This window comes from Salvelinus sp. IW2-2015, linkage group LG26 (assembly GCF_002910315.2).
Source record: "Salvelinus sp. IW2-2015 linkage group LG26, ASM291031v2, whole genome shotgun sequence".
In the NCBI taxonomy this organism is placed as follows: Eukaryota; Metazoa; Chordata; class Actinopteri; order Salmoniformes; family Salmonidae; genus Salvelinus; species Salvelinus sp. IW2-2015.
Genome location: NC_036866.1, coordinates 7,490,053 through 7,506,555, shown reverse-complemented (window position 1 = coordinate 7,506,555; position 16,503 = coordinate 7,490,053). Strand labels below are relative to the sequence as shown.

General features: G+C 46.8%; 1 protein-coding gene and 1 pseudogene across 1 annotated transcript in view; one reads left to right on the top strand and one right to left on the bottom strand.

The window, feature by feature from the left end:
- LOC111952296 (tudor domain-containing protein 5) overlaps positions 1-12,019 on the bottom strand; it is a 28,037-nt gene extending 16,018 nt beyond the window's left edge. The window contains exons 1-14 of the mRNA XM_070435079.1: positions 11,946-12,019; positions 11,369-11,448; positions 10,894-11,131; positions 9,867-10,349; positions 9,539-9,747; positions 9,133-9,216; positions 8,770-8,826; positions 8,416-8,590; positions 7,910-8,079; positions 7,417-7,637; positions 6,935-7,144; positions 3,970-4,036; positions 3,297-3,497; positions 3,007-3,180 (exon numbers count right to left, since the gene is read on the bottom strand). Of these exons, the coding sequence (XP_070291180.1) occupies positions 3,007-3,180; positions 3,297-3,497; positions 3,970-4,036; positions 6,935-7,144; positions 7,417-7,637; positions 7,910-8,079; positions 8,416-8,590; positions 8,770-8,826; positions 9,133-9,216; positions 9,539-9,747; positions 9,867-10,349; positions 10,894-11,122 (2,280 nt within the window). The 5' untranslated portion in view covers positions 11,123-11,131; positions 11,369-11,448; positions 11,946-12,019. The remainder of the gene's footprint in view (positions 1-3,006; positions 3,181-3,296; positions 3,498-3,969; positions 4,037-6,934; positions 7,145-7,416; positions 7,638-7,909; positions 8,080-8,415; positions 8,591-8,769; positions 8,827-9,132; positions 9,217-9,538; positions 9,748-9,866; positions 10,350-10,893; positions 11,132-11,368; positions 11,449-11,945) is intronic.
- Positions 12,020-12,788: 769 nt separating this feature from the next.
- LOC139023088 (podocin-like) lies at positions 12,789-16,395 on the top strand (annotated as a pseudogene).
- The last annotated feature ends 108 nt before the right edge of the window (positions 16,396-16,503 follow it).

Genomic DNA, 16,503 nt, shown 5'->3' with positions numbered 1-16,503 from the left:
TCTCTCCCTTCCAGGGCGTACTGGGGTATCAGTCGGTTCTGGTACCTTGGCATCAGAGCCAGATCGAAGATGCAGTGGTGGACGAATGGTTTAAGCGCTCGGAGGAGACCTGGTATGCCGCCCATGTGCACCTGCAACGGGCCGTGAGGCGGCAGAAGGCGAGCGCCAACTGCAGTGAGGCCCCGGTGTTCGCACCGGGGGACCGGGTCTGGCTCTCGACCCGAAACCTGCCCCTCCGCCTGCCCTGCAGGAAGCTGGGTCCGCGGTTTGTGGGGCCATTCAAAGTCCTGAGGAGACTGAACGAGGTATGCTACATGTTACAGCTTCCCCCAGATTACCGTATTAATCCCTTGCTCCATGTGTCTCTCCTCAGGCCGGTGGTGGCTGGTTAACTCCAGGAGTCTGAGGTGTGGGAGGTTCCTCCGCCCCCTCTGGACATTGAGGAGGCCCCGGCTTATGCTGTTCGAGCCATCCTGGACGCGAGGCGTCGGGCGAGGGGCCTTCAGTACCTCGTGAAGGGGTACGGTCCGGAGGAGAGATGCTGGGTGCCGGTGGAGGACGTCTTGGACCCTTCGTTGCTGCGGGAGTTCAACCTTCTTCATCCGGATCGCCCTGCGCCTCGTCCTTCGGGTCGTCCCCGAGGTCTGTGTCGGCGCGCTGCTGGAGCTGCGCGTCAAGGGGGGATACTGTCACGACTTCCGCCCGAAGTCGGTCCCTCTCCTTGTTCGGGCGGCGTTCAACGTCATCGACCTTCTAGCCATCGCCGATCCACTTTTCATTTTCCATTTGTTTTGTCTTACACACCTGGTTTCAATCCCCCAATTACTTGTTCATTATTTAACCCTCTGTTCCCCCATGTTTGTTTGTGAGTAATTGTTTATTGTATTGCGGTCCGTATTTGTGGCCTTGTATTTATACGATGTGTATTGTGATATATTTTAGTAAAATTGTTTTCATTACTCATATCTGCTGTACTGCGCCTGACTCATCTCACCAGCTACACACAGACGCATTACAGTCTGTGTAATCTGAGGGAAATGTGTGTCTCCAATATGGTCATTCTTTTGGCAGGAGGCTAGGAAGTGCAGCTCAGTTTCCACCTCATTTTGTGGGCAATGTGCACACAGCCTGTCTTCTCTTCAGAGCCAGGTCTGCCTACGGCGGCCTTTCACAATAGCAAGGCTATGCTCACTGAGTCTGCACATAGTCAAAGCTTTCCTTAAGTTTGGCTCAGTCAGTGGTCAGGTATTCTGCCACTGTGTACTCTCTGTTTAGGGCCAAATAGCATTCTAGTTTGCTCTGTTTTTTTTGTTAATTACTTGACACATTGGAAATAATTTTCTTTTTGTTTTCTCATGATTTGGTTGGGTCTAATTGTGTTGCTGTCCTGGGCTCTGTGTGGTCTGTTTGCGTTTGTGAAAAGAGCCCCAGGACCAGCTTGCTTAGGGGACTCTTCTCCAGGTTCATTTCTCTGTAGGTGATGGCTTTGTTATGGAAGGTTTGGGAATCGCTTCCTTTTAGGTGGTTGTAGAATTTAACGTCTCTTTTCTGGATTTTGATAATTAGCGGGTATCGTCCTATTATCTGCTCTGCATGCATTATTGGTGTTTTACGTTGTACACAGAGGATATTTTTGCAGAATCTCAATTTTGGTGTTTGTCCCATTTTGTGTATTCTTGGTTGGTGACAACCATAAAGGGCAATGGGTTCTATAACTGATTCAAGGGCCACCTTGGTTCTCTTCTCCTCTCCCCCTCTCCCTCCCCTCCTAAAGCTGGGGCCGCCGCTAATGACTACTAACGCTGGGGCCGCCACACTGACTACTAACGCTGGGCCGCCGCTACTGACTACTAGCGCTGGCCCGCCCTACTAACGCTGGGGCCGCCGCTACTAACTACTAACGCTGGGCCGCCGCTACTGACTACTAACGCTGGGCGCCGCTACTGACTACTAACACTGGGGCCGCCGCTACTGATTACTAACGCTGGGCCGCCGCTACTAACGCTGGGCCGCCGCTACTAACTACTAACGCTGGCCCGCCGCTACTGACTACTAACGCTGGCCGCCGCTACTGATTACTAACGCTGGGGCCCGCCGCTACTAACGCTGGGGCCGCCGCTACTGACTACTAACGCTGGGGCCGCCACTACTGACTACTAACGCTGGGCCCGGCGCTACTGATTACTAACGCTGGGGCCCGCCGCTACTAACGCTGGGCCGCCGCTACTAACTACTACGCTGGGCCCGCCGCTACTGACTACTAACGCTGGCCGCCTGCTTAAACTGATAACTAACGGCTGGGGCCCGCCGCTAACTAACGCTGGGGCCGCCGCTCGACTACAACGCTGCCGCCCGCTACTGACTACTAACGCTGGGGCCGCCGCCGCTTACTGACTACTAAGGCGGAGCCGCGCGCTACTGACACTAACGCTGGGGCCGCGCCGCTACTAACTACTACAGCTGGGACCCGCCGCTACTAGACTACTAACGGCTGGGCCGCCGCTACTGACACTAACACGGGGCCGCACTACTAACGCTGGGGCCTGCCGCTACTGGAACTACTAACGCTGGGCCGCTGCTACGAACTACTAACACTGGGCCGCCACTACTACGCTGGGGCCTTCCGCTACTGACTACTAAACGCTGGGGCCAGCCGCTACTGAACGCTGGGGCTGCTTCTACTACTGCTACTAACTACTAACGCTGGGGCTGCTACTACTACTGCTACTAACTACTAACGCTGGGACTGCTACTATTAACGCTGGGACTGCTACTACTATTAACGCTGGGACTGCTACTACTACTAACGCTGGGACTGCTCTGCCAGTTCTTCTGTAGTCTGATAAGGGCTGTTATGTGGACAGTGTTAGTGGAGGAGAGAATGCTATAGTAAGAGAGACAGGGTGTCGTCTCTGTGTGTGTGTGTGTGTGTGTGTGTGTGTGTGTGTGTGTGTGTGTGTGTGTGTGTGTGTGAAATATGCGTGCATGTGAGAGGGTATTCTGTACCGTGTGAGTGGGGCAAAGGGAGCTCTTGGGCAGGGGTTGGGTGGTGTGCTGGAAAGTGATGGTGGTGGCTTCGTGGCAAGGCTCCAGGGTGGGGTCCTCGTCCTCTATTTCCATTCCCTCGCCGAACACGCCTTCRCCCAGATAGAGGCTCACTGGGTTGAATTGGTTACACAACTGAGAGGACAGATGGGATGAAGAGAAGGTTATGGGAGATTGCATTGGATCATTGAATAACTAAATGGGAAATGCCTTGACATTTGATAGGTTTGTAATGTCAGCACGTGACTGACCGCTGCGCTGACGGCGGGGGYGCAGCAGAGCCCATGGCCCTGGGCCTGCAGGGCGCTGTGGATGTACACGTCCTCCTCGGTGTGCGTGTCGCACAGAAAGAGCTGCAGGAAGTCGGCGTGGTAGCCATGCAGGGCTGCCACCAGGGTACGGTCACAACATAGCTTCTGAAAGGAGGTCTTGGCGTTGGCACTCCAGCTGCCCTGGGAGGAGAGAAACACGGTGGGTTTCAGTTCTTCTCAGTTCAGAGACTGTATGTATTAAGAGGGTGGGTTTCAGTTCTTCTCAGATCAGAGACTGTATGTATTAAGAGGGTGGGTTTCAGTTCTTCTCAGACCAGNTTCTCAGACCAGAGACTGTATGTATTAAGAGGGTGGGTTTCAGTTCTTCTCAGATCAGAGACTGTATGTATTAAGAGGGTGGGTTTCAGTTCTTCGCAGAACAGAGACTGTATATATTAAGAGGGTGGGTTTCAGTTCTTCTCAGATCAGAGACTGTATGTATTAAGCGTCTCAGAGAAGTAGTACTGATATAGGATTTGTTTGATATTATATGGACAGCAGGGTGGGGGATCTGATCCTAAATCCAGCCAGCGATACTAAAGACACTTTATTAATTCATGAATCTAGGTCCACGGAAGGTAGATTGTGTAAACAGTAGCGTAGAAGGTCTTACACCGAAAGGCTTGATTCCAGCCAGCGATGACGGGACTGCTTGTGCTGGGAGCTCTGAGTAACAAGACCTGAGGGGGATAGACAACTCTTTCTGTTACCACCTTGCACAGAGCAACGCATCAACCAACACATGGTGACATCAGATACTAGGGATACAAACAGTCACTTCCAATACCTTTCCTTCTCAATTCTACAGCTGATGATTAGTGGGCAAAAGAAAGGAAAACATTGTCTTCATCCCAAATGAGACCCTATTGCCTTTTCAGTGCACTACCTATCCAGTCCCCCATCTAGACAATTGCCTAAGGAGTAGGGGTCTAGGGTTCTGGACATGACCACAGGCTACGTCCCAAATTACACACTATTCCCTTTTAAGTACACTACCTATCCAGTCCTTTCAGATCTATGCCACGGGCAAGGGGAAAAGGGTTGGTTGTGGACAGGGGATTTGTCCCAAATGGCTGGTCAATAGTAGTGTACGATATACAGGGTTCATACACATTTTGACAGATGGAATTTCATGACTTTTAACCAAATTTCCATGACCAACAATTGGCGCCGCGTCTATGTACACTACCATTCAAAAGTTTGGGGTCACTTAGAAAAGCACATGTTTTGTCCATTAAAATAACATAAAATGTATCAGAAATACAGTGTAGAAATTGTTAATGTTGTAAATGGCTATTGTAGCTGGAAACGGCTAATTTTGTTTTTTAATGGAATATCTACAGAGGCGTAGAGGCCCATTATCAACAACCATCACTCCAGTGTTCCAATGGCACGTTGTGTTAGCTAATCCAAGTTTATCATTTTAAAAGGCTAATTGATCATTAGAAAACCCTTTTGCAATTATGTTAGCACAGCTGAAAACTGTTGATTAAAGAAGCTTCAGATAAAGGAGCATCAGTATTTGTGGGTTCGATTACAGGCTCAAACTGGCTAGAAACAAAGACCTTTCTTCTGAAACTTGTCAGTCTATTCTTGTTCAGAGAAATTAAGGCTATTCCATGTGAGAAATTGCCAAGAAACTGAAGATCTCGTACAACGCTGGGTAGCCTCAACTGGCTGCTTCATTAAATAGTACCTGCAAAACACCAGTCTCAACGTCAACAGTGAAGAGGCGACTCCGGGATGCTGGTCTTCTAGGCAGAGTTCCTCTGTCCAGTGTCTGTTCTTTTTCTCATAATATTTTATTTTTATTAGCCAGTCAGAGATGTGGCTTTTTCTTTGCAACTCTGCCTAGGAAGGCCAGCATCCCGGAGTCGCCTCTTCACTGTTGACGTTGAGACTGGTGTTTTGCAGGTACTATTTAATGAAGCTGCTAGTTGAGGACTTGTGAGGCGTCTGTTTCTCAAACTAGACACTAATGTACTTGTCCTCTTGCTCAGGTTGTGCACCTGGGCCTCCCACTCCCGCGCTGTTCTATGAAGGGAGTAGTACACAGCGTTGTACGAGATCTTCAGTTTCCTTGCAATTTCTCGCATGGAATAGCCTTCATTTCTCAGAACAAGAATAGACTGATGAGTTTCAGAAGAAAGGTCTTTGTTTCTGACCATTTTGAGCCTGTAACTGAATCCACAAATGCCGATGCTCCAGATACTCAGCCATTGGAACACAGTAGTGACGGTTGCTGATAATGGGCCTCTGTAATTTGATGTTATTTTAACGGACAAAAAAAAACTTTTTTTTTTTTTTTTWWWAAAAAAAAAAAMGTGCTTTTCTTTCATAAACAAGTGACCCCAAACTTTTGAACGGTAGTGTATATATAAAAAATGAAGTGTAATGTCGTCTCGACACTGGGAGGCTGCTCTCTGATCCCATGAACCATCTTCTGTCGTTGTGCAAGGCCCTTAACCCCCCCAAAGTAGAATACCTGTTTGACAACTGTATGAAACATGTGGTCAACCCTCAGTCTGGAGAGCTACTGGGTGTGCAGGCGTTTGATCAAGCCCTGCTCAAACACAGTTTATCAAGGTCCAGTTGAGATGCTAATTTTCTAAAAATGAGGTTTGTTAGAGGGGGGAATAAAAGCCTGGGCACCATTAGCTCTCCTGGAGGATGGTTGACCACTCTTCATGTATAACATTGCAACCAAATACGTATTATGCCTTTTGAAATAATTCGCTGATTCAATATATCAAAGATTAAAAGATTAAATGAATGGTAGGCTACAAATCTTTATATTCAACCAGACCAAAAATGGACTTGAGGAAATGTAACTTCGCTATGCATCTTAGCTACCTTAGAAGTGTTTACTTTGCAGGCTGACAAGCATCTATTGAGTTGCAATGTCCCCTACATTGGATGTCCAAATCAACTGGAAGTATCTACAAAAATAGTTTTGAAGCCACATAATCCAAAAGAAAGTCTAGAAATACTTTTTCCTAAAATTACTGTTTGCGGGTCACAAATTATCATTTTGATTCACATGATTCGATTCACCGCAATTGAACCGAATCCCAACTAATACAACGGCGTGAATTGTTTGTTTCGTCAAAAATAATCATTTAAATCATTATAAAAAGGTTAACTTTCTATGTCCTTATTCGCAATTGTCGTTGAAAGTTTTTTGGGACATGACTAAAAAATGAATACACGCTCATAATAGGTTAACAGTTACCGAGCGTGTACAAGATATGTTTTGAATTGGCTACCTAGTTATTAGTCTGTTCTCCATCATAGTCTAAAGGCCTACCTGCTACTGCAATGTCCGACTGTACCTCTAACACAGACGCACTAAAGATCCTGGCTGATATGATAATGTGCCTAAATAAATTACATTAACAGACATTTTGAAATTAATTACCATTACTTTTCCAAAACTTTTCAGATTTGATCAATTCCCCAAAATTTCCAGGCCTGGAAAACATCATTTAAAAATTGTATGACTTTTCCAGGATTTTCATGACCTTACAAACCCTGTATATAGGAAATATGGTGTCATTTGGTCACAGTCGGGATCCTACTTGAGGAAGTTGAGGCTGCTCCTCTGGACAGTGGTGAGGTCTCCAAAGTCCACGTAGTAGACCTCTGCATGGGTGTCGTTGAGGACACGGTGAACCACCACGCGGTAGAACCAGATGCCCTGGGGCGCCACGCAGCACACCTGGCCCGTACGCACGTAGCGCTCCGGCAGACGGTAACGCTCCGACACCTCGGGACAGGTGTAGCAGCTCCTGGAGGGAGGGAGGGGAATGAGAGGGAGGACGAGAGAGCACCAAAACATAGCATTCAGTTTCTTACACCCCTAGTCTCCTCTCCTTCATGTGCATTGACCTAAAAACACACTAGATAGTTGAGGGTAACACAGTGGACAACTACTAGATATGAACAGTTACTGCACATTCATACCAAACAAGCCAATTGGACTACATGTCAAATCCCAGCCACTGAGGCAGGGAAGCCTCTCCTCCCTATCCCTCCAGTCCAGCAGAGGGCTGTTGTTCACCTCATCTCAATCATCATGTTCTCCAGGGCGCGGGCCTCCTGGGTCTCATCAAAGCGGATGTAGAAGTTCGAGGGTGACTCCACGTGCTCCACCAGCACGGCCACCAGCTCCCGAGGGCCCCTGCACGTGGGGGCCCTCAGCCTCTGGCCCCGCATGGCGTCCGGGGGAATCACYGCCCCACGCCGACAACGCACCGGCAACGAGCCGTACATATCCACCTTCTGAGGGAAGTGGCCATAAACAGAATGTGTGTACACTCTTATGCATGTGAACAAGTATACATAAGCACATTCTACACAGATATGGACCATACTGACATAGATTTTCCGGTCTGCAAAACTGCAGGCTTTGGGTGCAGGCTTTCATTTGTGCCCAGCACGTACACACTTCATGTATTTTATCAGCACTATGAGCGTTGTGTCCCTCCAGGAGCGGAGCTGGCGGCCCTTTGTCTCAAGCCAAGGCAGATGCCTTTCCCCAGGCTCCAGCTCACCTGGTAGAAGGTCTTGGTGGTGATGCGGAGCTCCATGTCTTCCTCCAGGTTGGGCTTGGTCTCGCCTCCCTCTCCCTCCCAGAGAGACTCCCCACAGCTGAAGTAGTAGCCCGTACCTGACGGGTTCAGAGCCTTGACACCCTCAACGGGGCCTTCGGGCTCCGCCGTTCCTACCACAGCACCACACAAATAATACCAAAGTGACATATTGAATGAGATCAGTCATGACACACTTAGACCCAAAATACCTGTTTTGTTGAAACTTAAATGGGCAACAAAAGTTATACTTTTTGGTTATAACAATGAGTTAGTAATCAATCAAAATGTGATTGTCCTGAACTAACATATGGCTAGGAATAAAGTGGATAGGTGTTGTGTGTGAGCCAGAGATTGCCCCCTAACCACTGATCTAAGGTCAGATATTTGTTTACCCACCTGATGGTTCATTTGAGGATTGGTAGTGGTGTAATCTGATCCTAGGTTAAAGCCAGAGGAGCGTAGCAGACCTGGTTGTTGAGGCGTTGTGTGTCCAGGGGCATTCTGGATGTCCATGACCACCCATTGGTTGCCCTCGTTGCCCGCCATGCGCTGCAGGTAGAGCGTGTCGCTCAGGGCGCCCACCATCTCCGTGGTACTCATGAAGCCACTCTGGACCACCGGCAGCTCCTCCCCAAACACCCTCTGGTGTCAACCGTGGGTCATAAGGGCAACAAAGGTCAGCGCAACATACAAGACACTAACAAGAAGTAATACTTTGTGATTAAAAAAACTCAAAATGATTAGGCTTCATTAGGCATTGGTTAGTATGTAGGCATTCCAAAGGGAATGCATTTGATTTGTCAGTATAAATGATAAATTACCTTGAATTCTGCAGGGAGATCGTGGACGGATAGTCCCTCACTGTTTTGGGCTACAACCTATATGGAAGGTTCGTCGTGTTAGAATCTCTACTGTCATTAGATGGATTTGGTATTTGGGTGGAGACAGCATGTGTCCCAAATGGCACCTTAGTCCTTATATAGTGCCCTGGTCAATAGTAGTATACTATATGAGCCCTGGTAAAATGGGCCCTGGTCAATAGTAGTGTACTATATGAGCCCTGGTAAAATGGGCCCTGGTCAATAGTAGTGTACTATATGAGCCCTGGTAAAATGGGCCCTGGTCAATAGTAGTGTACTATAAAGGGAATAGGGTGCTCATTGGGATGCAGACAGTGGACTGACCTGGCGAAGCTTGGCCTTAAGTTCTGGACTGACAGTGCCCGCTTGCCCGTTCTCCAGAATACGCTGCCTAAGCTCCTCCTCCAGCTGCAGATGCCAATCAACACAAGCAAAACATGACAAGGGGGAGGGGCTACAAGGCATTTGTTCTACTTTTCACTACTGCTATTCAGAAGCACATTCGATTCCCTTCTCTAAAAATCAGGACTTTTGCCCTCTAAAGCTTCACAAGCACAGACCCAAGATACAGCACAGTAACTTGGTTGTAAGCCTGATGTTGGCAGATCTGAATGTTACGTTGTTTTTGATTGTGTGCAAAGCCTGCCAAGATCACGGGGGAAACTATTTTTACGTGGCTGAACACACAGCACAGAGGTAAAGACAGCAGGAACGACAGCAGAATACACACCTTGATGACACACTTCTGAAACAGTTGTCCGTCCTGCGTGGGTTCAGGTTCAGGCTGTGGTGTTGTGTAATCCATTGGCAGAGAGCCCTGGTCCCCCTCTGGGCTGTTAAGGACTGCAGCCTCAGGGAGGGGCGCTGGTACCACAAGATTCTGGGTACTGGACACTGGATTCGGAGTACTGGACTCCGTGGTGTGTCTTTCTACTGGGACTGGATATATAAAACCGATATTCTTTTTTCAATGTTTACTGTACATGAGCAGCAATCAATTAAATTCAACATTATCTGCTTGAAATAGAGTTATAGGTTTCACTGTGGGACCAACCAACCTGAGTTTGTCTGGGTCATCTGCCTTACGATAGGAACAGTTTTGAAGGTCTGCTTCAATGGGAATAACGGCTTTATTGGTCCGGTCCTCATCCGTGATGCCACCACTGCCCTCCTGAGGGACAGCTGGGAGCCCATCCTGCTTTGTGTGACTGCCACCAGGTCGGCGGCCGCCGCCAGCATCTCGGCGATGGAATAGAAGCCGTAGTTGTTGACACGTAAAGGGAAGCCGAAGCGGCGGGCGAAGGCTGTCTCCAGCTCCGATAGACCCACGGCCCCATGGGAGAGCAGCTGGTGGAGCTGGGCCCGGAGCTGAGCCGGCAGGGCCGGGGGTGCGTGGCCACGCCGCAGCAGGACCATGGGGTTGTGATGCTGGTAGCGTGGGGAGAAGAAGCCCACACCGCCACGCTGAGCAGGGGCCTTCCTGGCACTGCGCTGCTTGGCCACCAACTCCACGATGCCTCTGGTGGCGTCATCAGCCACGGCTGCAGAATGGGGGGAAAAAAATATGCACTGGTGTACGACACCCCCCCCTCCCCCCCCCGCAAGGCAGGAGGGACCACAGGCTCTGGGGACCCCCCCAAAATATCAACAAATAATGTTGGGTTGGGGGCCCCCTGGAGGTCACCCCCCCTTCCCAGATAGCATATGAACAGGTCATAAGCCATGGCAAAAATGTTGAGAATTACAGAACATTTGCTGTAAAATATTTTCGCTCAGCCTCATTGCAAAAAGGCCTTGCTCAGACCTTGCGGGGCTCCGTGACACTGCGGTATGCCACTGGAGAGATGGGTTGATATGCTGGAGTTGAATTGATATCTGTGTTCTGGTATATTCTTCCTCTCCTGTTACTGTGCATACTATACTCAAGCATGAGGCAAAATGTAACTCTTGTCAACAAATATGAAAACGATAGCATGCTATGTGCCAAAACAATTCTGCCTATAATGTCACGTGTTAAAGACAAAACAAACTTGCTTTGACACAACAGTCAGCAAATCAACAGTGGGACTAGTACTCAGTACTTACCCTTCAACACTATGCTGCCATCTCCCAGATAGAGGACATACACCACGTCGGGCATCTCGCGGATCATGTCCAGCACGTTGCGGAAGCCAAGGATCCTCAGGGGCATGGGGTGGCCCAGCATGTTGATGTAGTCTCTCTTCAGCTGATCTGGGGTCAGGCCCTGCTTGGCTGAGATGAGCAGGGAGCGCACATCCTTCTTCAGGCTCGAGAGCAACTGCTCCTGGGTCATTCTGCGAGACTTGACAGAGGCTACAGTTTAGCTAACTAATGCATTTTCTTTACAATAAACACTGAAATGTGCAAAGAATCCACCCCCCATTGGACCAACTAGCTAATTAGGCTAACGACTGGTCACAATGTGAAACGTATTTCATCAAAGTACTAACGTTAACTACTGTAGGTCGCTCACAAAAAAAAGATAGACTGGCTAGCCTATTTCAACAAGCATTCAGTTTCCATATTTTAGCTAACTTACACTAGCAACTCGTGAAGACCAATCTTTCCTACAGGAGGTCAATCAGTCTGTCAATTTATTCCACGGTACTCGTCTGAAGTCTGCAGGTGCAGATAAATGAATGGATTCAATTCGTTAACAGCATGTAGCCAACACTGTCCACATAGCATCAATTAGCACAGCTGAAACAGGTGGTTAGCGGTGTTCCATTCCACTTAGCTCTCGTGCAGGGCGTTAGTAACGTGCTGGACCAGAGATACATTCCACTTAGCTCTGGTGCAAGGCGTTAGTAACGTGCTGRMCCAGAGATACATTCCACTTAGCTCTGGTGCAGGGCGTTAGTAACGTGCTGACCCAGAGATACATTCCACTTAGCTCTGGTGCAGGGCGTTAGTAACGTGCTGACCCAGAGATACATTCCACCACACTAGCGAGACAAAATCGGTGCACGTCACGAGCCATACAGTTAGAAGATAACTACTTAAAGATGTATTTAGATTTTTTTAAATGCATTTGGCTTATTCACATCTAGTAGTCTCAGAACACATGTTTTCTTCCAAAGCTGTGCAATATATAGGAAAATTGAATGGTTACTCACTGAAGACACATTTTCTGGAATCAGGCAACGAGTGAGTGTGTACGTGCATGTATGGCGAGCAAATACAGACAAAATCACTTCCAAAATCATGATTAACCTGGTTATTGCCATGGCAAGTTGCTTAATTAACGTTATCAAAAATGATTACATATATCTACAAAAGTTACTACAACTATGAATACAATACAATTATTATATTAAAACACTTAATTATTTCAAAAGCTGAAACAACGGAGCTATAATTAATAGCCTAATATTAATGAACAATAATAAGACATATGAATGACAGACTATTCAATAATTTGTTCATCAAATCTAATCATTTCTAATAAACTAAAATACTTTGTTTCTTGGCCTAGGTGAGGGCCTTGATGAGAATTCATTACAGCAGGGGAAATGTAGGTCAAATACTTAATTTACAGTTTAATTAAATTGTGTCTGGGAGGATGTGTGTCTTTCCTGTACTAAAAACCAAACACCTTTTTGGAAAAGACAAACATCTGAGTCTGCACATTCCCAACAGTGACTCCCCGACCCAAGCACAAAGATCTGCAAAGTAACCCTTTCTCCAATTATATTCCTCACATGACTGGGTATGATCATGTAAACAAAACAAAAATTTCAACTTATATTTCAAACTAGCAGCCCTTGACAAAGGCTTCCTCCCTGTCCTATCGGTGATCGCAACTGAGGAAGGGAGGGCCGTTGAAATCAAGACAGCCACTCAAACAGCAAACCAACTAGCAACAAGCTTTGGGTTGCACACTTCTCACCAGCCACAGACATGCCAAGAGGGATGGAGAAACACCTGGAGTCAGCTTCCCCTTGCCACGGGCATGGAAGATGGCGAAGAGAGAACATTCTGGGTCCCCGACTTTCAGGGGCCGCCGTCACAGGGGCACCAAGACAGTGAGGCTCCCCGAGGAACATGAGGAAAGTAGTGCCAAAGAGGGATTACCCAGGAGACCAAGGGAGAGGAAGAGATAGAAGACAGGCCAGTCAAGTCCACCTCAACTGTTGTGGACGGCATAGCGTGAGAGAACGTGAGCGGAGAGGAGAACAAAGAGTTTATGGCCTTAATAGAGAGTGAATTTATGGCCTTATTGCTTAAATATACTGGGCCCTTATTCACAAAGTGTGCCAGAGTGAGAGTACTGACTAGGATCAGTTTAGAAATCATAATGAATAAGAGGGAGGAGCTGATCCTAAATGAGCCCTCCTACTCTGAGACACTTTGTGAATAAGGGCCCTATTTTTTTATTTTAAATTATAATTTATTTGAAAGGACCTTAGTTTACTGTTACTGTACAGTACGTCTGAATGCAGTGTACTGTAAGTCAATGTACTGTGAAGTAAATCTGAATGTACTGCGTAGTATGTCTGAATGTACTGTGCAGTAGGTCTGAATGTACTGTGCAGTAGGTCTGAATGTACTGTGCAGTAGGTCTGAATGTACTGTGCAGTAGGTCTGAATGTACTGTGCAGTAGGTCTGAATATCCTGTGCAGTAAGTCAATGTACTGTAAGTCTGAATGTTATTTGTCGCCACCAGGCTTGAAGTCGTGGAGTCTTGGAGTGTGTGAGTCGCTATTTCATGATGTCATCTCCAACTGGTTCTGTGTGAAGGTAAGCATTTTCCACCTTCCCTTACTGTAGACAAACAACACTTATTACACACAGGATGTACAGTACAGTACAAACCTTGACGTTGACTGTATAAAAATGTTTCAGGCAATAGTTCAGCTTAAAATATTTCTGGGTTTGACTATTTTCCACATTGTGTTGAACAGCACTCATCAATTAGTAGATTTCCTTATTGTACTTTGTAAGTATATAATTGTATTGTATCATTGAAATGTAATATTTTGTGAATGACTACATTTACAAGGATTCAGAACCCAATGTATTTTTAAAGAATAATATAAACTTTGGAGTAAGAAGGTGTTTGGTTCTTTGTATATTACATTGACAAACACAGTGGGCTGTCTTTCTCTGTGTGTCATTCCGATACGGCAAGTATTGATTGACAGCTAGCCACTGTGTTGATTGACAGGTTGTGAGGGAGCATGAGAGAGCTGTGATCTTCAGATAGGGTCACTTACTGCAAGGGAGACCCAGGGGACTTGTTATTATAATATTATTTGATGWCTCATTGAACGAGTCATTCATAGTTTCTACGAATAATTGGATTGTCTTAGGGACACACCTTGCGGGCTACTCGTAAAATGGTGACACAGGAAAACGCAATGACACATTTTTTTTCAAACATGGAAGAATTGTCTTAGTCTAGATGAGACATGCATCAAACAAATCTCTCTGAATTTCTCAAATGAGTTTAAAATGGATTTGAAAAGGCAACTGGTAAGATTTACCACAGCACAAGTCTTGTGAACAACCTCCATTGTCCATATGTTCATTATACTGTACACTACACAGTATGTCAGTACCTCTACAATCTCTATCTACTGCTTCCGGGACCAAGGCCTACTTTTCTACCTCCCACTCCTCTATGTTTTTTAGAAAGTGGACATCCGTCCAAAAATGCTCAATTGTTATCCAATTGGTCACAGTACGGTAACTCCTCTGACAGCTCTACAGAGAAACACAAACTACATCAAATATTCAAATATAATTTTCTCTGAGCATGAATCTTTTCCAGGTGGTAACCAAGGATCTGGTGAGCACGGAATGTTATAATTACTGAATAGAGAACATGGTTCTATGCTGTACTGCCCTGTCAASTGTGAGTGCTGTGCTGCAGGTGACAGACAGAGATGTTTACATTTAAGTGCCTTGCTCAAAGGCACCATCACCTAGTCGGCTCGGGGATTCAAACCAGCAACCTATCGGTTAATGGCCTAACACTCTTAACCGCTAGGCTTCCTGCTGCCCCATTCTAGCCCACCACAACTTCACCCACATCCTTCTGGGCAGGAAGAGGCTCGCCCAGGAGATCCAGGTACCTAACCTACAGTTCACTCTTTGATACGGGTCTGTATATTTTCCAGACCTGGGATCAGATACTATTTAAAATTGTTCAAATACTGTTTGCTCAGTCTAACCTAACTAGAGTGCCAGATAGGTGGGGTTTACAGTTTGAACTATTCAATTGGTCCATTAAGCCAGGCAAGCTAAATCATGCACAGATAATGTATTTTAAATGATTTCAAATAGTATTTAAACCTATGTGTGATATTGACATTTGATATTGACCTTGGTTGTTCATGGAATTTGGTAGTGAGCAGGCTCACTGATGTGTGAATCACATGGAGTGTCCAAGAACTTGAGTGAATGGGTGGTGGTATATATTCTCAACACTAGAGTGAATCATGCTGCCTTTTATATCTACATGTGGCTTTTGATTCTGTAGCTTGCCAATGTGGGATCAAGATGGACAGAGCAGAAATGTAAGACTCATCATCAATGACAGATTACAAACGGGCATTTGTAACATTTCCTGAACAAAACAACGCAACGACTCATTTCATTTTCAAAGGCTGGTGTCGTAAAACATTCTGTGAATGGAGCAGGTACATGTTGGAATTTCCAAAAACGTGTGTGTCCACTGTGTGCGCATTTCACCATTGTGATGGACTGAAAGGGTGGGTGTGTGAAGACCGGTCTATTCCTGCTCGTTGGCGACATCTGTTGGCCAGAAGAGAGGTAGGCCCGGAAGGGTAAGAGCCTAATTACACACACCTGAATATAATTAGCTTGGAAGTTGGGTGGTGTTTTTTATTAATTTTTTACCTGGCTTTAGCCAGATCTATATTTGGTCTGGAGCAGCAAGAGCTGACATACAAAGCCCTTCAACGCTGGGAGGGATCTCGAACCCAGATGTTATTTGGCCCTAGACCTGACCCCAGTAAGGTTTAAGCCTGTTGAATTTCTGTTTTCTTTTGTTGGATACGCCAGTAAACAGCTTAGCTGTCTGGTAGCAGAGAGGGACCGGAAGACCCGTGTAGGAAGGCTCAAGGAAGAGCTAGGTTTTGGTTTTATTGTTATCCGGCACTGTGGCGTTTTCCAGGAGAAAGGTCAATTTTGGTCTACGCTTGTGTTACTTCACACTCTAGTCACTTGCTGGCCAGCCCCCCACCGCTACACCGTGTTCATTTCAGAGAGGACCTTTGTCTCCCCATTGAGCTGCAGCATAGTCTAGCTGTAGAGGCTGAGACCAGCCCAAATAAAAGTACGTAATAAAAGAGGTGTGTGTCCAGACATCAACGTATGTCAGAATGATAAACATAAAAAGCCAAACAGCAAGCATTGCCAACTTGCAGGCCTTGCCTCCCCTCCTCCCTGTCCTGTAGGTGATTGTTGCAGCGGGAGAGAAGGCAGCCTGTGAGACTGAAGTCTTCCCTGGACTCCCTCTGTTTCCCCCCACCACCGCCACCATCCACCTCCTGCTACACACCCTCACCATCCCCTCTGACCTGCCCCCTGATGCTTAACCACCCCAGCTCCAGCCAATCCCATTCTGACAGGAGAGACCAAAGAGAAAGACAGATGGCCCATGATGTAGTAAGTAGACAGACAAAGGGAAGCGTCTTAATTCAGAT